General features: G+C 43.2%; 1 protein-coding gene across 2 annotated transcripts; it reads left to right on the top strand.

Annotated features, from left to right (window-relative positions):
* The first annotated feature begins 1762 nt into the window (after window positions 1-1762).
* Window positions 1763-17658, top strand: TGDS (TDP-glucose 4,6-dehydratase). Of its 2 annotated transcripts, none has more exons than XM_053665618.1 (12): window positions 1763-1839; window positions 3797-3863; window positions 4596-4664; window positions 5760-5850; window positions 7544-7686; window positions 8755-8853; window positions 9826-9885; window positions 11199-11242; window positions 12201-12366; window positions 14700-14758; window positions 15575-15672; window positions 16746-17658. In XM_053665618.1, exons 2-12 carry the CDS (start codon window positions 3843-3845, stop codon window positions 16829-16831), a joined length of 936 nt encoding a protein of 311 aa, XP_053521593.1. In that variant the 5' UTR covers window positions 1763-1839; window positions 3797-3842; the 3' UTR covers window positions 16832-17658. The 2 variants fall into 2 exon arrangements, with proteins under 2 accessions (XP_053521593.1, XP_036988370.1); XM_037132475.2 differs by having other exon boundaries at window positions 1780-1973.
* The last annotated feature ends 4255 nt before the right edge of the window (window positions 17659-21913 follow it).

Genomic DNA, 21913 nt, shown 5'->3' with positions numbered 1-21913 from the left:
TACTTCTTATCATATAGCTAGCATTTTCTGTATCTCTGGTAGACCAGGAATAAATGGAAGGTATTAATATTATGAGACTTTAAAAAACTACATTATATTTTAATTATAAAAGTAATTCATGTAGCTTAGAAAAGAACCATCGTCAAAATTATACGAAATAAAAATGCAAGTCCTCATTCTCTCCTTTCCTTGCCTATACCTGATACCCAAAGGTAACCCTTGTTAATAGTTTAGATGGGTCCTTTCAGTCACGTGTTTGCAAATATATGTGGTATTTGCAAGCCAAGAAAAGGAATAAAATTGGTCCAGAAAAAAATCAGAATATGGGCCTTGAACACTGTGGGGCCTCTTTTACTGTCTCTTGTCTTTCTTTGTTATGAAGTCTGTTTTTCCCTCTCACAGAAAACAGGCTTTTTTGATTCCTCAGTTTATTTGAATGAACGTGGCCACCAGCAAGTCCAAAATGTGTGGGTCCTCAGAGTTCAAGAAGAGCAACCAGACTATCCTAGAATGTGAGTCCAATTCCAGATCCTAGGAAGAGGCTTCAATTGGTGGAGGGTGAGTCACACGCCCATCCTGGGGCCTGCCTGGAGCGGGACAAGTTGGGAAGATGAAAAAGGGTGGGGGGGTCTGGTCATATAAAACCTTAAGTACCCACTACAATGAATTTGGTCCCCATTCTATGGTGGTACATTTTTTAAAAGGCTATATATCACTCCTTGTATTTAAAAACTGTGACAGTATTAGTAGACATTTATACGGTGTCATTTTTCATCACTACAAGCAATTCGGCAATCAACATACCTGTGTTTTCTGCAATTACCTACATTATATATCATAGATCTTGGGGATTATAGGATACGTACATTTGAATTCTGAATATTTATTACTAATTTGCACACCAAAAGTTACCAATGACTCTTCTATATATCTGGGTATTCCCATTCGTTTTAGGCACTGCTAACACATTATTTAGAAGAACCACAAGATTTTTACTCACCTATTTAATATTTACTGATGGTTTACTCTGCGCCAGGCTTGGTCCTAGGACTTTGGGATTATATCAGGAAACAAAGCCTCTGCCCTCATGAAGCAGGGACAATAGGTAATTCAACATAAATGTTGATAACTGTTGTGGAGAAACAGTTATTTTTCTCCTAACTGCTGTTCGGCAGGGCTGGAGTAGCGTTTGCTATTTTAATTTGGGTGGTCACGGAAGGACTCTCTAATAGGTGACATTCCAGCTGAGAACTGAAGTAAGGGTAAATACTAGGCAGACATCTGGGGAAACAGCAGCCAGGCTTACAGGAAATAGCATGAGAGGCGAATTCAGGGAAAAGCAAGTAGAGGCTAGGGCACAGTAGGACAAAAATGTGAGGGTAGGATCTAAAGAACATCTGTAATAATAATAGTAACAACAACAGAGAAATTTGGTCATTTGGCTAATCCAACCTCCCATCTCTATACTTTTGCAAGAGAACTCCTTGGGCGTTCTCAACACAACTGGTCCATGACTGTGGAGATCGCTGTAGTAAAAGAAGGTAATCATTCATAACTCCGACTATCTGTGCATCTAAGTAAAGCCTAATTCATGCTGATGACACGCTCCTGGACAACGTGCCAAAGCCCACTTTTCCAGACACCCCCAATTGCCCCGAGCGAGACTCGGGAGAGCGCAGCACGGCTGCGCCTGCGCACTGGCGCTGCGGAAGGTTCGGCCCAGCCCTCCAATGGGCGGGGATAGATCAGCGACGCTCCGGAAGACGCCCCGGCCGGCTCTAGTAAACGTGTCCGGGAGACAGCGACCGTCGTAAAAGGTCGCGGTGGACTCTCCCTACGGTACAGAGACTTGTGGCTTTATGGTGCCAAGCGGTGCTTAGGCGGGAGATGTCGGCTGCGGGTGGGGTGGATCCCCCGGGTCCTCCCAGCAGCTTTGCGAAGCGGGTCCTGGTGACCGGGGGTGCTGGTTTCATGTAGGTAACGGCGTCGCTAGCCGAGTAGTGGCTCCCCAGAAACCCCAACCTTTTCTTGCGGCTCTGCTCGCTCTAGGCAACTTAGGACCAGCTTTGGGTGCCTGATAAGGGGAGGGTCTTAATGCACGACAAGACGTTTATTTATTCAGCTGAGTTAAAAATACTCTCTTGGTACTAAACGTTTTGTGCCCCTTTCCCTCTTCCACCCGCAGTCAGCAAGTCCTCTCTTCTTGCTTCCAAAGTATATTCTCACGGCCGTTCCTCACCTCCCTTCCCCTTCTACCCTGGCCCACGTTATTGGGTGGGTGGTTGGTTTTGCCTAGACCACTACTGTAGCCTCCTGATTGGCCATAGTGCTTCTGTTCCTTCCAAGTCAGTGTTTATTAAGTGAAAGTGCATCAATCAGACTTAGACTAAAATCGAGACTCTTTCCCATGCCCTGAAAGGGCATGCCCTCAAGTGCCCAGGCACTTATTTTCCAATCTGCTTTCCTGCCAGTCTACCCCTTTCTTTTCTGTGCCTGCCACACTGATGACCCCTTGCTGTCCCAGGAGCATACAAAGTTCCTTCCTCCTTTCTTGCCTTCACACTTGCTTCCCCTTTTGCATCCTTCAATTCAGACATCACCAAATCAGAGAGGCCTTCCCTTACCACCCTATCTAAAATACCCCTCTCCCTGCTAACACACTTATTACTACCTGAAATTGTACTATGTATCATGTTTACTTATTTATTGCTTGCACCCCACTTAAGGTGGTAAACTGAATGAGGGCAGAAACTATTGTTCTTTCAGCACCAAGAAGTGTGTCTGGCTCATTTTATAAAGGTCTTCAGTAATTGTTGAATGGCTGAATGCATTTGTATGAACAAGAAGTTCTTCCAATGTCTAGTGGAAGAAGAGGAACATGGGAGTCCTCTCTCCCACCACCCTACCCACTCCCAGCCCATTAGCACATTAAATCTCTTCTGATCTGACAGTGACTTGGAGGAGGGTATCAGGCTGGCAAGGTTGACTTAATGGCAGCAAGAGCATGGACATAAAAGGGTGATACAGGGGTGATAGTGCTGGTCCAGGAAGGGTACTTTTAGAAAACACTGTGGAAGAGCTATCAGGTACAAACTCGAGTTTGTAATTTGTCCAGGGGCTGCTCTTGATCCTGCGCTTGTTGGGTGTATATAGTAAAATCTGGTGGATCATGTCACTGAGCCGTGCCTGTCATTCCACTTTAGGGTCCTCTGAAACCCAAACCTAGGAGTCACTGTGGATATCCAACTCAGGGCGGTATCAGCTGTTAGCCTTGAAAACCAGGTTTAGTCTAAGACCTGCGCTCTGCCCTGCACCTGACTTATGTCATCAAATTCTTGTATGAAAAGCTAGCAATTGCAGTGCGATTACTATGGACACAGACATCTCCTATACCTATACTAGCTTAATTTTTACATAGTTATACCTACAGTCTGAAAAGGCATGTTATAGCCGTTTGCACTAACCACCAACCACTGTATTTATCATCCTGCTTTGCTCCCATATTCAAAGCATGCATGGACAGATCATTTCGTTAAACTAGTTTTTTCTTGTACCCAGGAGCAGTAAATTCACTCTTCTCTATAGTGTAAAGGGAATATAAGGCTTTGTATATTAATACTGAGGACCATGTTAGTGAAAAGGGTAGGTGTGTGTCTATTCAGTGTAGTTAAATTTCTTGCAAAGATGTAAAGGTATCTTTGAATAGTTTCATAATACTTGATGGCTTAGGGTAACAGTTAAGAATTTATGGAAATCATTAAGTTTTCTACTAACAAGATACACTTTTTTCTTACAGCGCATCGCATGTGATTGTCTCTTTAGTAGAAGATTATCCAAATTATATGATCATAAATCTAGACAAGGTGAGTTTTATAAAAATGAGCTTCATGCACTGAAAGTTACATTTTTAAAAGTACTAGATATACTCTGGTTTCTCTTCAGATCGTATAAATCTTTCGCCTTTTAAAAGTACTAGATAATTTTGAGAACTTTTCTGTAACAATTGGAGTCTCCCTAGAGAGTCTGAAAGCTTTGATTGGTAGTCAGTGAATTTTTTACTTTAAACACAGGATGCAGTCAGTCACCTTCATTTCATAAAATGTAATAGGAAAAATGTATAGTCAAAGGATAATCCATGTCTTGGGAATTTTTACCTGCCTTAGCATGATGGACTGTAGTTTTTTTTCCCCCGTCTCCACTGACCTACCAGCAGTTACTCAGGAAAAAGTGTAATGAGTCCTAATGTAGGACACAGAGGTAATTGTCTTCAAGCACTGGTTCTTCCAGTGAGGAATGGTCAAGTTTTCTAGCCCCTGGGGGCCGGAGGCAGATGTGGGCAGAAAAACTTTTTAAAGGAGAGGTTTCTAACAAGTAACTTTTTTTTTGTTTTGAAACCTTAACAAGTTATATTTTTTGTTTGTTTTTTACTTTAATATATTAGAAACATCTAAAAATCCAAAGTGCAAACACCTTCAGAAGACATGTTCTTGTACTATAATCAGAACATCTTTATAATAAATTGATATTTTCTAGGAAAAGCTATCACCTCTTTTTGTGTTGTTTCTCCACTCTCCCTTCCCCTTCAATATTTTAAGCTGGATTACTGTGCAAGCTTGAAGAATCTTGAAACCATTTCTAACAAACAAAACTACAAATTTGTACAGGTATGATAGTTTCTTGTATAATTATTATACTGAGCCTTTAGTCATTCAGATATTGTGTCCTCCTTACAAACTTGTGTGACGGGCTTGGAAAGCACGCTAATTAAAGACCTGTCAGCTTCCAGAGCACCACCTGCTCTAGAGCTACACCACATACAAAGTTCCGTGTGATTTTTGGTGTCTCACCAGATCTGTGAGTAGCCGATTGAACTTACATGGTTTGGGATTCTTTTAGGTCCTCACTATCCTTCTGAATAAGGCCTTGCTGGGATTTAAAAAGACTGGTGTAAGGTGGGGGGTGACTTAGGCCAGGCAACAGCAAAAAAGCCCCCCATACAGCCTGTAGCATAGTCTTTTCCCATAAGAGTTGATTCATTGCTTCTGGAAGACTGGTTCTTACCAGCCACTCCCAAAAGAATCCAAAGTATAAGACCAGAGAGCCAGGTCATTCATTTGCAGAGGGGAGTTTTAATGGCAAGTGCAACTATTTATCCTATGCTTTATTTTTACTTATATTTTATAGTGATTCATTTAATCACAAATTTTAAAGAATATACTGAGAATACTTTTCATAATTCTGTTCCATATGAAAGAGTTTCCTTCAGTCGCCAAAGGGTTTTTGAGGATACATATTTTTGGAACTATACATATAACAAAAGTACTCATAGATTTACTTAGTTGTGATTAAATAGATTTTTTAAAATGTCATTCCAGTTGTAACATTTACTTTAAATATATTTCAGTAGTGTTTATCTCAAATTTTTGAAAATATGTATAAAAAATTTCCTGTCAACTTAATGACCTTAGGCTGGCAAGTCCTTAGTAGTAGTTGGTGCATAATAAAATATTTCAGGCATTAATCTGCAACAAATTTTTTGAATTGAATATTTTATATCCTAGGATGCTGAAAAGGTGCATCATTTGTTACCATACTTACTTGACCCCTCAGCTGAATTTTTAAGATATGCTCTCTTAAACCGGGGAGGGGAGAATTAATTCTTTCCTTATCATTTTTCTGTGTTGTTCCTGCAGTAAAACGGTTCTTACGAATGGGCGTGTGCGATGAAACTCAGTGTTTTCATGTTCGCTTTCATGTAGGGCGACATATGTGACCCTCCCTTTGTGAAGCTGCTGTTTGAAACGGAGAAAATAGACATGGTCCTGCACTTTGCGGCGCAGACACATGTAGGTAAGCGTCGTTTTGTGTTACGGTTACGACGGGCAAATTATTCCTTCCAGTGGCTGATTAGCCTACGTCAAAGCGCAGTCCTGGGGTGGATCGAGTAGGTACTTGTGTGTGCGTCTCAGAGAGAGCACAGACCGCACTCCACCGGAAAACAAGCCGCGGTCACTGTGCCATCGAGATAACTGTTGTTTTTCAGGACATTTCTTTTAGGGGAGGTTGAAATACAGCCCTGACTGCTCTCTTAAAACCGTGAGTTTAACCAGATTCAGCGCAGCGATTACTTCTGGGCCGACGGACGTCCAAACTGTATTTGTTGTTGTTGTTTTTAATCTGGGCGTTGGATACACATTTGAACATTATATCATTGTACTTTTTTGTGCACCTGAGATTCTTCTCATAGTTTGTCTAGCATTTTATAGTGTGAAGTGTAAATATTCGGAAGAATGTAGAAGGAAGATTAAATGAATGCTGATACTGCGAACACCCACGTAGCCATCGCCTAAGCAAAAGACAGAATGTTGCTGAACCCTCTTTAGCTGTAGTACTACTGCTGCTTGAACCTGACTTCAGAATTATCATTTCTCTTGGTTTTCTTGGAGTTTTGCTGTCTGTGTGTTTATTCCAAAACAGGATAGGTTTTGCCTGTTTCTAAAATGTTATAAAAGTGTACATAAAAAATAACACGGAGGTTTTCTGGTCGTGCTTTTTCATCCAGCTGGACTCATCCACCTAGTTGAGTGTAGGTGTGATTTATTCATTTTCGGCGACATAAAAATATTTCATTCTGAGTATACACCACGATTTGTGTATCAATTCCACTACTGATGGACGTTTGGATTGTTTACACTTTGGGCAGTTCTCAGCAATACTTCCATGAACATTCTTGCCCACATGTACTCTATTCATGAGTATTGAAAAGAATGTGTCATCTGCAAATGTTGGGTACATTGAGATTACGCATTTGTTGTGTTGAGTTGGCTAGCCATGGTCTCCAAATCTCCCGTCTGTTTCTGATGGATTGAACTTTCTGTCCTTATGGAATGATCTTTCTTCCTTGGTAACGTCAAGGAAGAACGTCAACTTCCTTGAAGTCAGTTTTGTCTGACATCAGTGTAGCTGTGTCACCTCTCCTTTGGTATTATCTTTATGATGTGTCTTTTCCTATCTTTTTATTTCTAACCTTCCTCTGACTTTATGGTTTAGCTGTGTGTCTTACAAACAACTTATGTTTGGATTTTTTTTAATCTATTCTCACCATCCTTGGTAGTTACTCTAAACACTGAGTTTGTTGACCTATTTGGATATATTCCTATCATCTTATTACCTGCTTTCTATTTTTCTCACCAGTTCTGTTTCTCTGCTTTTTAAAATAATTCTTCTACAGCTTTAAAAAAATACCTTTAAAAAATCCTTGCTTGCTCTTTTAAGGACTTGACTGAGGAGCTTTTCTTATTCGTTTTTCTTCCTCTGCTAGCTCGGAAGTTATGTGTTCTGCCTGTATTCTGTGAGTGGCTTCCCTAGAAATTGGAACATGTGTAACTAGCTTATCAAAGCCCAAAGTCCGTCGAAACCTCTGCTCGCCTCCCAAGTAACACAAAGACCTTATTAGACACTTTAACTTGACTTCTCTATTATCAACCCTGGTGTTTGTTCTGTTCCTTGGATGAAACTGTTCTAGCTTTTTCTCTTTTTTTAGATCTTTCATTTGTACGTGCCTTCGAGTTTACCTACGTTAATGTTTACGGCACTCACGTTTTGGTAAGTGCCGCTCATGAAGCCGGAGTGGAGAAGTTCATCTACGTCAGCACAGATGAAGTGTACGGAGGCAGCCTTGACAAGGTGAGCTCAGAACACATCTACTCCCCCTGCTTCCCGTGGAGCCTGGAACAAGCCTGTCTTAGTAAAACCTGCTCTGGGCTTTTCTCCATCCTCCGATCGCACACCCTCGTGGGGCTCTCCAAGTGGCCTTCCATCATGCCATCAGTACGATCAGGTGGTGCCGCCCCACTGGCCACAGCGGTCCTCTGGGTGCAGGCGTGTGTGTGATTTGACAAGAGAGCAGCCGGTTGCTTCTTTGGGTCCCAGTCTTGCATACACGGTGACTGTTATTCCCTCGGGCCAAAGCACGTGGGCGTCAGGCTGCAGCACACGGCCTGGAGGCGCGTGCGGGGGTGAGATGCAACTGCCGTGGGACGGGGTCTGTCCTCCGCTCCTGGTCGTTCGTGGATGTCGCTCTCTTCATGCAAAAGGATGGCTCCATTTTCCAGTTCACATTTTTCGTGGTCAGCAAGTGACCTCATTCTGTTTAATTATTTTATTTTTACCAAAACTCATGTATAGCGAAAAGAATCAAGTGGTTTGAAAATACTTACAGTGAGAAAAAGCAGACCCTGACCACTTTCCAATCCACAGTCCCATCCCGAGAAGCAGCCGTTTTCACTTCTCCTTGCCATTTTTATAAGGCTGTCTTGTTCCTTTTTGTACGTTGCCACGCTACACCAGAAGTGACACGGTAGCCAGAATGATATTTAAAATGTCAGTAAGGTCATGACATCACCCCGTTCCCACTCTGTTACTGTTTTGGGGCCGGCCTCCCTCCAGCCCCCAGCCCCATCTCCCACTCCTCTCCCCTCTCCCGAAGCTCCTGGCAGTTCCTTTGGACACACTTCTGTCGCAGGGCCTTCACACTTGCTCTTCTGCTCTTGCCTTCCAGGGTTGTTGTGAACTTTGAATAGGTTACTCTGCAGTACATTCAAGTGCTTGGAAAAATGCTGGGCATGTAGTTGGGGCTCATTAATGTTTTTTAACACAGTGATTAACATTTCAAGTTTGTAATAATATTTTCTGATTTTTCTACTTAGAAAGTGTGCGTAATACTTACCTTTAAATTTATCTTATTAAATTTAGGAATTTGATGAATCTTCACCCAAACAACCAACAAATCCTTATGCATCCTCTAAAGCAGCTGCTGAGTGCTTTGTACAGTCTTACTGGGAACGATATAAGGTAAGAACTGATTTAAAAACTCTTGAACCATTTTTCTTTGGACTTAGGTGATGAAACTTGAAGTTAGCATTAGCAATGTTTTATTTCTAGAGTAGAGGACACATATTGGGAAAAGTTATATGTTAAGGAATTCTAAAACACTGGTTTTCTATGCCATGGGGGTGAAGTAGGATGTGCTGCTTCTTCAGTTCACCATTTAAAGGACTGATTTGTACACACACGAGAGTGTTTTTCCTCCTCAGTCACAGGGCGAGTGTTTCAGCTCTAGTGAAAAGCCCCATTCTGAGTGAAGGCAAACAGAGGGAGGGCAGTTTCCCCACCCCTGTGTGCCCCCCTCTGCATGGCCCACCTCTCTTGGCTCCTCGTAAGTGGGAGATGTGTTCCCCGGGAGGTTCTGTAGTGTCGGTGTGAGAGCCTTAACCAACCCGAGTCACTGACTCGAACGCCCACGCTGGGCCCCGCACTGCTCTTCCCCGGGAGTTCCCCGGAACTGGGTCCCAGAGGCAAGCCCAGGGCTGACGGCGGGTCGCTCGCCTTCTGTGTTCCAGTAGCATCGGTCCTTTTCTCTTTTCATGGCAGGTTTTTTATTTGCAAGAGTTGGTTCAACAGGGAAAGCCAACTTGAAGTTTAACATCTAACCAAACCTGGAGTCTTAGAGGTAGTCTCTGAAACGACCAGCTGCAAATTTCCTTGATTTTCTTATAGCAAACTTAGAAACCTGCCCTCATCTGTATTTATCCTCCGCTTATCCCAGTAAAGGAAAAATTCCCCTCCTTCCCTTTGGAGCCTCTGCCGTTGTCTGAATCCCATTGTCTCCTGACTTTTCAGGAGCCTTACATTAGAAAAAGTCCCTTCACTTCTAGCCTTGGGGTGTGTGGAATTATTCAGCCAGAAGTACCATATTTTAAAGCTTTAACTTTAGGTAATCATTATTTGGGACCTTTCCGTTATCTCAATGTCCAATGCTCTCAGTTTCCAGTTGTCATCACAAGAAGCAGCAATGTTTATGGACCACATCAGTACCCAGAAAAGGTACATTTTACTTCTGAATTTAGTGTTCATCAGTGATCGTAACTTACTGCTTGTAATAACCTCTCTTCGGTCATTTGTTCAGAATTCATGTAGTAATGATATGTAATCTATAAACGTTACATAGGTCACCTGCAGACCTATGTAAACCTTCCTGGTTTAAAGTTTGAAGATTTGAGCTTAAGTCTCAACCTGATACTCAACTAGCTGGCATGACCTCGGGCCCTTTGAGCATTGCCTTTAAATTGAGGAGTAGCAATTATATTGAGCAGGATTTTGAAGGGTCCGGTGAGATGATGTGCGTGAGAACGCCTTGTACTTTGTGGGAGTCGCCAGCACTGGGGAGCCCTGCCCTCGCTGCCGCCCGGCCACAGTTCAGACTCCGGTTTGCAGTCAGACCCGTGTGTCAAGCTGTGCAGAACGGAGACGCGGGCAGGGAGTGGCGTGGGAAGCTTGTGCAGACATTTCTTAGACCCCACGGCTGTGGGATGATAGCGTGGAATAAAGCCTTTCCAAGTGGGCACAGACACCACACAGCAGATCAGTCACTCCAGTCCCCGGAGTCCCAGACAGGCTCAGTGACTTCCGAGGGCATTTCGGAAAATAGGGCTCCAGAGCCGCACGAGTAGTGAGTAAAGACACGCGGGGGGAAGGAAGAGAACGCCCGGCTCCGTGTCGTTAAACCACGTGTGAGTCACCGGTGCCCTCTCTCTGCCCAAGTTTGCAGACTGGGCTTTTCGCTTCCCAGCTGGACGCGCTCACCTGTTTTCCCAGAGGAAAGGGCCCTTATCGTGATCTGCTGGTAGTAATATCTGCTTCACTTAATTTATACAGTGTCTTCAACAGGTCTATTACAAATTTAGTAATTTATCTCGCTCTGTTTAACATAAATTTCCTTTGAATCCAAAGCGCTGGAATAGTCTTTTTTAAAGACTTTAATTTCCCAGGCACTTACTGAGTAGGTGTTATATGTAAAGCAATAACTAAGATTCCTGCTCTTGTAAAAATCAACACAGAAGTGAGGTTTGTGATGAAAGCAATTGTTCACAAAGACTTTTTCTGAAAACAGTATAAACAGTGGAACATGTTTATGTATTTTAGTATTTTCGTAACAGTTAACTTGCTTTGTGAAATAGGAAACCATCTTAGAGTTCTTTCACTTATCAAAATTATAATAGGTTTTTCTTGAACTGCTGTTAAGAATTGAAATGTATCTATATGTATATTTCTTAACAATAACAATGTTTTAATTTTATGAGTGCAAATATGCATTAGCAAATCCCAAAGTCTGAAATGATATTTAAATATTCTTTTAGGTTATTCCAAAATTTATATCTTTACTACAACACAACAGGAAATGGTATGTTATTATTTACCTTTGTACCAAGATGTTTTTCTGATGTTGTTACTTATTCGGTGACAGTCTTTCTGGAAAATCATAAGTCTTGGTGTTGGAGGCCATGGAATTGGATGTCTCAACAAATTTAAGAATTCATTCTACAATCCGTGTAATAGTTTACTTTTTAAAAATCATGTATTTGGTTTCAGAGAGGAGGAAAAGGAGGGAGAATGGGAGGGGGAGGAACATCGATGTGAGAGAAGAACACCCATTGGTTGACTCTCACAGCTCCCCAGCCAGGGACCCAGTCGTCACCCAGGCCTGCGCCCTGACTGGGAACCGAACCAGCGAGCTTTTGGTCCATGGGCCGTGTTCAGTCCACTGAGCCATGTCGGCCAGGGCGAGTTTTTTAAATAAGTATAATCTGTAATTCATCTTTGCAGTTTATTTACTAAGATAATTTCAGTTCTTAAGGGACTAAGCAGAAACAAAAACGAAAACCCCAGACCAACCTACAAACAGAACGGATGGTGATTATCAGAGGGAAAGGGTGGGGGGAGGATGAAGAGGGTAAAGCGGGGATACATAGTGACGGAAAAATTTAGTGCTTAAATGATTTATCCTGGAACTTTTACTCATCGTGTAATATTTGACATCAATCTTTATATGACTTTTTGAAAAGATTTAATTCATAGAACTGTAGATATTTCTTCAAAATGAATTTAAGGCATCCAGTTGATGAGAAAATATTTCTCAGGGGTCACTTACATGTTTGCCATTTCCCCCTGAGGGTGCCAGAGGTCATTTAAGAACTCGGGATGAGACTCAGAAAAGTGGGGACGGCGTCTTTTCAGTAAAAGATCTCCAGGGTTGCCATGGGAATTGTCTTTTCTGGAGTTGCACCCAGGTGTTGCCTTGCTCTGGCTTAGGAGAGCTTATGTTTTACGTTTTATGACTCCCTTTTATTTAACCTTTTTAGCTGCATTCATGGATCAGGGCTTCAAACAAGGAATTTTCTTTATGCTACCGATGTCGTTGAAGCATTTCTCACTGTCCTCAAAAAGGGGCAGCCCGGTGAGATTTACAACATCGGGACCAACTTCGAGATGTCGGTGCTGCAGCTGGCCAAGGAGCTCATCCAGCTGGTGCGTAAGTGCCGCCTCAGGGCAGCGTTGCAGGGTCGTCTCAGTGGCAGGGGTCACTGCTTCAGTCAAAACAACAGTTTTCCGTTTATTCTGGTGAGAAGCGAGGATTGGGAAATAAAACTTATAACTACGTATACCAGCGATTTTCCACTGGTGTGCCACAACGGTTTTCAAGCGTGTAGCCCCTGACTGTTTAGTCAGGGGCACAGACCTCTTTCCCCTTAGATTGTGGGATAAAAACATGACAGCAGCCAACACAACAATAGCTGTCCAGTGTAAATGAATCAAAATCACACCTGTTTTTTTGTCAGACCAGTAAAAAGGATCATGTATTTTTTTTGTGCCGCAGAATTTTACTTACTAGTTTGCGTGTCCCACGGGATGGAAACGGTTGAAGAGCGCTGTGTGCGCCATCTGGGTGCCGAGATGCCATGCGAGGTTCTGGCGCCCACATAGCAACAGCTGTTTCGGGGAAAAATTCCCAGTAAAAGACATACTTCAATTTCAGAAATGTGAAGTTGTGCCCTAAAACCAAAGAACAACGAAATGATATATAAACAATTGTAGTTGTGAGTGCAGGTGTGGGTTCCTGAATGTCAGTGATGGAGTACCTCAGGACTCAGCAGACAGGAAGACTGAGCACATTGAGAAGCTCGTTCTCCTCTGCACTGTCACCGGAGTGTCCCATGCTCCCAGTGCGGGTGCTCCACATCCAACACTCATCCGGTGCCGGCAGGGTGTCCTGCAGTTTAACTCAGTGCTGATGTTACCTGCCTGGAGGCAGCACCAGACCCCAGGGGTTGTGGAGTCAGCCCTGCAAGACTGCCCTCGGTTCAGATGCCAGTTGTGACACCTGGTTGTCCCTGTGCTCCTGACCAGCAGCTATAAACCAGGGGTGATTTGCTGGAGTGGCTCACAGAACTCAGGGCAACAGTTTACTTTCTAGATTACTGGTGTACGGGGTCTGCCCAGAAGGTATCCAGCCATGTAATATGAAAAAGAGAGACATTTATTGTGTCTTACACAAGATACACGAAACGTTGCACGTAGGACAATGACACCTCAGTCCCCTTCAAAGTGGGCACCTTGGGACCTCACACAGTTCTCCCAATTGTCATCAGTTGCCTCATGATATTTTCCTGAGTGCCACCAATGGTCTAGAGTAGACTCCCTTCCCTTTTGAAGGTGATTTTAGTTTTGGGAAAAGCCAGAAGTCACAGGGCACTAGTTCTGGGCTGTAGTGGAGCTGAGTCACCTGGGTAATTTGATGTTTCACCAAAAAACTGCATGAGATGTGATGCTTGAGTGGGGGGAATTGTCGGGATGAAGCTGCCAATCACCAGTAGTCCATAGCTATGGCCTTCTTAGTCATTTGAATAGTTTCTGTGGAGGAATGTTCAAGGTTAACACAAAATTGGATGCTGATTCATTGCTGTACTTGCTCAGTCATTTTGAATGTGATGGCCGCACAGTGCACATGCTCACTCAATGGCATCTACCACCCCCACTGACTAGTGCAGTGAAGTCATTGTTCACACGTGTGCATTCCAGTCCACTCTCCTTGGCTGCCAGGTTATATCGATGTCTCCCATTCTCGTTATGTTAACAATGGCTGGACTTTTCCCAGACAGACCGTGTATTAGACTGTAACTCAGGACCAGCCAGATGGAGGACACACGTAAGGGCGACAAGGCACGAGGGAAGGGGCGTGGAGTGTGCACGCTCTCCGTGGGCGTGCCCCCCCCACCTTAACAGGCTGGGAGCTCTCCGTGGAGGCTTTTCCGAGTAGGCATGATTGACTGACTGGCTGCAGGAGGCTGGTCCAGCCTCCTGCCCCTCTCCCTCCTCCTCTCCCGGGTGTGAAGGGGGCGGGGCTGAGTTCTGTCCCTCTAATCACATGGCTGGTTCCCCAGGAAAATAGCCCCCGTCCTTGTGGACCTCCCAGAAACTCCCGTGGACTCCAGTGTGGTTGAAAGGGGCTTGCCGTAAACAGCAAAAAGACTGTCTCATCACTTAGGAAATCATGAGGGTTCTGGGAGCTCTGTCAGGAACGGGGACAACTGAGCGTATGTTTCTTATTATAAATCACAGCATCACACTGAGTAATCACCAAAAGCCAAAAAAGTGTATTTTCTGCCATAGTATACAACGTGTATTAAATGAGCTTTAGGCAGAATTTGGGTCATAAAGTACCAGTGGTGTTACTGAGACGCTGTTCGTCTCCGCGGCTTTGACAGGTTGGGTTTCTCACCCCTTGACTCTGCCAGGGACATTGTCATCGTTCTCTGGTCTCATTTTGTAATTGAACTCAAAAGCCTTCTCTCTTCTGACAGATCAAAGAGACCAAGTCGGAGTCTGAAATGGAAAGCTGGGTTGATTATGTCAGTGACAGGTGAGTAGCAAGTGCCAGCACTGGGGAAGGACTGTGGAACCTTAGGTTCTTACAGGATTACGGAATACAGGGAATGGACCCAAACCAGTTGGCTTGTTTTGAGTTTTCTACCAAAATATTTTTATGATTACAAATGTTGTAAGAATAAAGTGTAACATTCTTACATGCTAGGTCTGTGGTTTACAGAGAGAGTTATTGACCCTTTCCAAGGCTGAGGTTTCCTCGAGTGTGAATTAGAGAAAATAACATCTCACTGTTTACAAAGAATTTTAAGGTTTGATTATAAATACAAAGTGCCCGGCCCAGGGTATGGAACACAAGAGCCCTAATAAGTGTGTATGTACTTATTTATTCATTCGTGAAACATTTAGGTGTTACCCACTGCAGTCATGCCAGATTGTGCTGACATAAGAGGACAGGCCGTGGAGATGTTAGGTCTCTGGGATTATAGATACATTTTTAAAAGACTTTATTTACTTATTTTTACAGAGAGGGGAAGGGAGGGAGAAAGTGAGGGAGAGAAGCATCGACCAGTTGGAGGCCTGGCCCGAAACCCAGGCACATGCCCTCCCTGGGAATCACACCCGTGACCTTTGGATTCCCAGGCTGGCGCTCAGTCCACTGAGCCACACCAGCCAGGGCTAGTTTCTTAAAAATAAATACTTTATTTTACAAATGTTCTATGATCATGTTATCAGGGAGAATTTTTTTTTAATTGAATTGTGGTAAAGATGCATGGACACGTTATTTCTCATAATATTCAGATATGCAAATATATTTCCATGCTGTCATTTTAAATCTGTTTTGTTTTCCAAGACCTACGAATGACATGAGATATCCAATGAAGTCAGAGAAAATACACGGCTTAGGATGGAGACCCAAAGTGCCTTGGGAAGAAGGAATAAAGAAAACGAGTATGTTATAAATTGGCCCCTGGGGGGTAGAGGGTTTCGAAAAATTTTTAAAAAGAAGTAGTTTATTTTTAGAACGTTACAAATTCAGTGGAATATTTTGATGAACCATTTTTACTTTTCAGATTGTTATATTTAATATATTTTTAACAATAGAAATACATTTCCTAAGCATCTTGAATTTCATAGATTAACTTCTGATCAGTCTTCCTATATGTTACTAGCATTTTTCAGATTCCTGGCTCATTGATTCTCAGGTGTACATTCTTTATTCTTTTCATACCCTTGAAAGGTATGTGTTTTACAATCACTCACGTGTTAAGAGTATTGCAGCTTTTTTTTTGGTATGTAAAACTGTGGTCCATCTTAAGTGACATCTTAGATTTGATGAAATATATAGTGTCAAGTCTTTTTATATTAAATAGGAAGCAGATTGACCATGTGCAGAATATCTACTAAAATAAGTGTATATAAGTATATGTACGTTAAAGTTCTATTTAGAAACATACTCATGAGAAAAAATATGTTCAAGCATAAAGTCTTGATTCAGAGCTTAAAATACAAAATACTAGTGTTACATTTTAAAAAGCAAATTAAAAGATTATTTTTAACTAAAAAAACTTCAATGCTGGTACAGCAAGATAAAATAATTTCACTTATTAACTGAGGTAAACTCAGATTATCTCACTGTGCCTGTGATGTGGTGTTGCTCTACATTTATGTAAATGAAACATTACACTTATTTCCTATAACTTTCAAACCAGTATAAATGACTTTATCTGCCTTTCTCCCTGAATTTCTTAAAATGAGAATGTCTTAAATACTTATACCAGCAAATTCAATATAATACTTTTGAAGTTAAAAAAAACAGTTGAGTTTTAAATCTGAATTTTCAGATGATGAAACATTTTCTGATTGTTAGTTCAAGGTCGAATTGTTTTGTCTTTAGACCGCCCTTGCCCGCCGGGAGACTGTTGGGCAAGACTCTTCTTACTGACCGGAACCCAGTCAGTTTTGGCTCACTGATGTTTAGTGTTTTAATTTTGATCTTTGGCTTTTGTTTTCTCTCCTATCAGTTGAATGGTACAGAGAGAATTTCCACAACTGGAAGAACGCGGAAAAGGCGTTAGAACCCTTCCCAGCACAGCCGCCGTTTGTATAGACAGGACAGTTTTTGGAAAAGGAAGAACATCACCCTACCTCAACAAGAGATACGAAATCAAGCGACCAAATGAAGTGTCTTGTTTTCATTTGGAATCAGATTCATGACTTTTTGCATAAAATTCAAAATTTTTATCAATCTTGAGAAGAGTTTCAGTATTAGCATAGGATTTAAATATCAAAATTCTTTCAGAAGCCTTTTCCAAATTAGGGACCAGAAGGCACAGACAGAGCCCTGCACCCGGTGAGCCGGGGAAGAGGGCCCCGGATCTGGGAGCAAGGACGCCAGAGCTCTGGGTGGCCGACAGCTTTGCCTTTGGTGACTCAGCCAGCAGCCCAGTCTCTCCCACTGCCGGAAAAGACTGAGGTCTTCACGGACAAAATAGTGTGCCCTGATTCATCTTTTTTTTTGAAGATATGCTCTTGTACTACATGAGGTTTGAAAATGGAACAAAATGGAAGCACTTTTTAACTTTGGGTAATTTTGCAATATTAAGTTAAATGTTTTTTAGAACAAAGGTGAAGTTTTTATATTTTCAAAATCAATCATTGAACTCTGTATAAGTAACCACATACTGGAAATTGTATTACGTACTTAGTGTTTATAATGATTTTATTTATAAAATGACCAATATTTTAATGTATTTAATATAGAGCCTGTTTTTTAGTAATGTATGTCTTTATTTTGCTGTAGAAAAATTTTAAAATACTTGATCATGTATTTTTAATTTGTCTCTCCTCTAAAGACCTTAAGATGATTTGAAAAATGTAACTGATTGGATATTACATTGAAAAATGGAAAAGAGTCAAAAACTACGCCCGACTCTCTGGCTTCGGTGCGTGATTGATGGTTGTTTACTCTGTGAAGTAGGAAGCCAGGTTGGCTATTAACGCATAGGTGGTTGAGGGAGCAGGTAGGAAGGGAATAAGGACCTTGAGGAAGTGGAGTTGGGAGAAGAGCAAGCAGACCCAAAATTAGTAAGAGGATTTGCCTGACACACACAAAGTGAAGTTGAACACTGATAACTGTAGAATTTTGAGATTTGTAAAGGTGGTTAGATTGAGCCGGAATTGGACTAGTATGCGTCAGGTCGGGCAGGAGGAGAGTGAGGTTAAGGGAACTGATGCTTCGCTGATCTTAGATGCACGGGGAAGGAAGTGCCCCTGGAGGGAGCCTGGAGCCCTAGGAGGAAGGGGTCGGGAAGCAGGCGTAAGGGAGGCTGGGGTGAGAGCTCAGGGAGAGGCCGTTCCAGGCACAGAGAGAGCCACCCGGCAGCAAAGGGTCTGTGGTGGAGTTTGGTCACTGAGGGTGGACGACAAAATAACACTGCGTCCTTTATTCTTGCACATATTTTTGTGTACACTTTAAAAAAAAATTCCTCACCCATGGATATGTTTATTGATTTGAGAGAAAGAGGAAGGGAGGTGGGGGAGGGAGAAAGAAACATCAACGTGAGAAACATTGATCTTTTGCCTCCCGTAAGCACCCTGGCTGGGGATTGAACCTGCAACCTAGGTATGTGCCCTGACTGGGAACCCAAGCCACAGTGCTGTGGGGCACAGGACGATGCTCCAACCAGCGGAGCCACCCCGTCAGGACTTGTGCACACTTTTATTTCCAACTTTAATGCACTCACTTTACCGTTTGTCTAATCTCAGGAGATGACCTTGACAGACATTAGGAACATATCATGGAAAACCAGTTTATTTTTTTTAAATGCAAACAAGTTTAAAAGAAATTAATCTTCCCTCTCATAGGTCACAAGGAAAAGGCAAATGAAAACGAGATCCCCCTACACACCTATTAGCCCAAAATCTGTAACGCTAGTACCACCCAGTGCTGACAAGGGATTCCACTATTCGTGGCATCTAGAATTTAAGACTTAGTAGAGGTTCACCAGGGGCTGGGGGCTGGGTGGAGAGGGAAAGGGGGAGTTACTGTTTAATGGGTACAGAGTATATTTGGAATAATGAAAAGGTCCTGAAAGTGATCATGGCCATAGTTTCACAGCGTCGTAAATGTACTTAATGTCACTGAAGTGTACACTTAAGGTAGTTAACAAGGTAGACTTTTTATTATGTATAGTTTATCATGATAATAATTTTTAAAAATGCGTCCTCAGACTAGCAGCATTGGAATCAGTTCTTAGAAATGCAAATTCCTGGCCCCATTGCAAACGTGGAATCAGCACCTCTGTGGGCGGGGCCTAGAGGTTCCGATGGACCCTGATGTCTGAGAACCACTGCTCCCTAAACAGGGTGGGGAGATCAGGCAAGAGGGGGATGATGGGGTGGCCAGGTCACACAGGGCCTTGTCTGCCACAAAGAGACGCTTAGACTTCATCTCCCTGTTACTGTAAAACAGTTGGGAGTCCGGGGGAGTCTCCCCCATTGGCCAAGGTGGCGGCAGCAGGGAGGTTCTTACACTGAGTGTGTGAAAAGCTAGCAAGGTGATTGGACAGGAAAAAGAAGCCCTGACCTTTCACCCCTTCTCACCATCCCTCCCACAGTACAAGAGTGGGGGTGGGAGCAGGGGAAGGCAGGCACATGCAGCATAGATGTCAAAAAGTCAAATAATATATATAATTATTTGAAAAAATCAAACATGGGACTATAATGAACATATTGTTTTAGAGTGTGCTTTTTTGCACTAAACGAACGGTTTTAAATGTTATGAGATCTTTGGCCACTTTTGCTGACAGCAGAATTACAGCTTTGATAGCTTATTCTGCTAACAGCGTGGAAGATGAGCTTACGGAAAGCAAGACTGAGCTCCTGCAGGGATCCGAGTCGTGAAGCTGTTGCTGTAAATCAGGCCAGTCACGGAAAGGCCCACAGCCCAGCACTGCCGAAAAGGGATCGTGTCGAGGACAGACGTGAGAGGCCTTCAGATTAAAAAACCAGATGATTAGACGTGGGAGGTGCACTCTCCCGACTTGGGTGGTATTTTAAAGTTGTAAATATCGCACTGCAAAGAGTGGAAAACGGTAAATTATGTTTGGGAGGTGACGAGCTTTAGATATCGGCGGGGTACGTGAAAGGAGACACCTAGCAGGAACTCAGAAATGAATTTGAAACTCAGATTGATGGGTAGGGTTCAAGACCTGCAGATTCATATGGGGTGGGCACAGGTAGGTTTACAGTTGCATCATGACATGCTTTTGAGTTAATAAAGCTATTGTAACCATCATCATCTGCATGTCTTTTTCTATATGAATGACTTTAAACCTACTTGTGCCCACCTCTATATTGATGAGTTAAATGGCTACTAAGACCCAGAGAGTAGATTAAAATATCCCCAAGGAGATCACACAAAAGAACAAGGCCGATGGTGGGTGTCATGATTCACAAACAAGCCATGAGAAATAACACCAAGGTATAAGTTTCAGGCAGAAGGACCGGAGAGATCAAGAAGGAATAGTTTTAAAAAATGGTCAGAGGAGTGGCAGACAACAGAAGGAAGTTATACCACAGCAGTCAAAGGGCTAGATACTCAACAACAAGCAGGTGGCCAGCTGAAGCTGGGTAAAGACTTGAAAAGCATCTGTTGGTTTGGGCAAGAGACAGGCAGAATTTCTAGGGTTGATTTAGTGGTGTGTGGGGCAGAAGGAGCGCATCCGGACAATAAAGACCGAGTAGTGATTATGAGACAGCACAGGAACTTGGGGCCGGGAGTAGAAAATCCAGGGTAGCCAGGAAGCCAAGTTCAGACCACATGGTCAGAGAGAGTGCCAGATAGGCCGACCTCAAGAATATCACCACCCTTCCATTCCCTACTCAAAAAAGCAGAGGGAGTCGATACCTCCCTTCTAACTGCCCATGTCGAAGCCACTGACCTGCACACGCGGTTGGTCAAGATGTGACCTCTCTGCCTTTCTAGGGTGGTAGTAATAACAGTCTGCCTTCTTGTCCACACAGTGCAGGCGAACAGTTACCAGGCAACTCAGCTGGAAAAGGAAGTCACCCTACCCTGCAATGGAAAATTTTCACAAGTCTGCCTTTTTACAAAGCCCACTTGGCCCCCAACTTATGCAAACAGCCAGGCAGAGCCAGCCGCCACGCCGGTTCAGAGGCCCTTCCTTCCGGTCCTCTATGGTGCCTTCCTTGTGCACGAGCACGAACTTAATAAAATCTTTCTGGAAGTGCCTCTGGGGTTTCCTCTCGATTTCTATCTTGAGGACCCCAAGCCTTAATGCCAGTTGCAAGTAGGGGTCTCGGAGTGGAGTGTGGGGGGCTACACACTAAACCTGACAGGGCCAGGGGAGACGGGCCTGGGGGGCGATACAGGCTCAGAAACCAGGAGGCACCCCGCAGGACCGTCTTGAACATAAAAATCCCGAACTGAAAGCGTGTCCTCAGGCAGAGAAGCCTCCTCTCCCAGACGCCTCCGGACAACCGCTGCTCTCGAGTGAGAGACCACAGCCCCTCTGTGTTACCTTGTTCCCCACACGCCACCTCTCTGTGCTGTAAACCTTAGTTATTAAGTGGTGTTACTCTATTTTCCTTTTTTCCAGTCCCAGAGATTTTCCTACTTTGCTTTCTCCCGCCCCTTTTATCTACCACCAGTAGATTTCATGTAACCCTCCTTACATCTCCTCTTATTCTCATGTTTAAGATAAACCACAAAACTGCCATTCTCTGGAACATTCCTCCATCTGTTGAGATTTTGCTTGGTGGCCAAGGTCAAGTTGGTTCAGATAAACTCATAAAAAAAATCTCTACAGGTTTTGACTTTTTACATCCACAGGGGCTGAGAAAATTCAAGATAGGGCCAGCCCTAAAGAGGGTAGAGAGTCCTGGAAAGTGTGGTGTGAGCAGTGTATTTGATCTCTGTCCCAGGCTCCTGGGACGGCACTCCTAAACTCCCAGGAATTTCCAGTGTTAGGAGTGTCCTTGTTACTCACAGGAGGCCCCGGGAAATCACACTGGAGTCGCGGCTGATGAGTTGACTCAGGGCGGGGCCCGTAAACAGCCTCACGATGGCTCTGGCCACCAGAAATACCAGATGATTAGAAAGTAAGATGTTTTAGACACAGAGCCTAAAAATTAAGGTCCGTAGAAACTCTTGAACAAAGAGATTTGA

The sequence above is a fragment of the Artibeus jamaicensis genome, unplaced genomic scaffold (assembly GCF_021234435.1).
Source record: "Artibeus jamaicensis isolate MK-2021 breed Jamaican fruit bat unplaced genomic scaffold, CSHL_Jam_final contig_415, whole genome shotgun sequence".
Lineage (NCBI taxonomy): Eukaryota > Metazoa > Chordata > Mammalia > Chiroptera > Phyllostomidae > Artibeus > Artibeus jamaicensis.
Note: the sequence above shows the minus strand (reverse complement) of the source record. Positions and strands in the feature narration are given on the sequence as shown.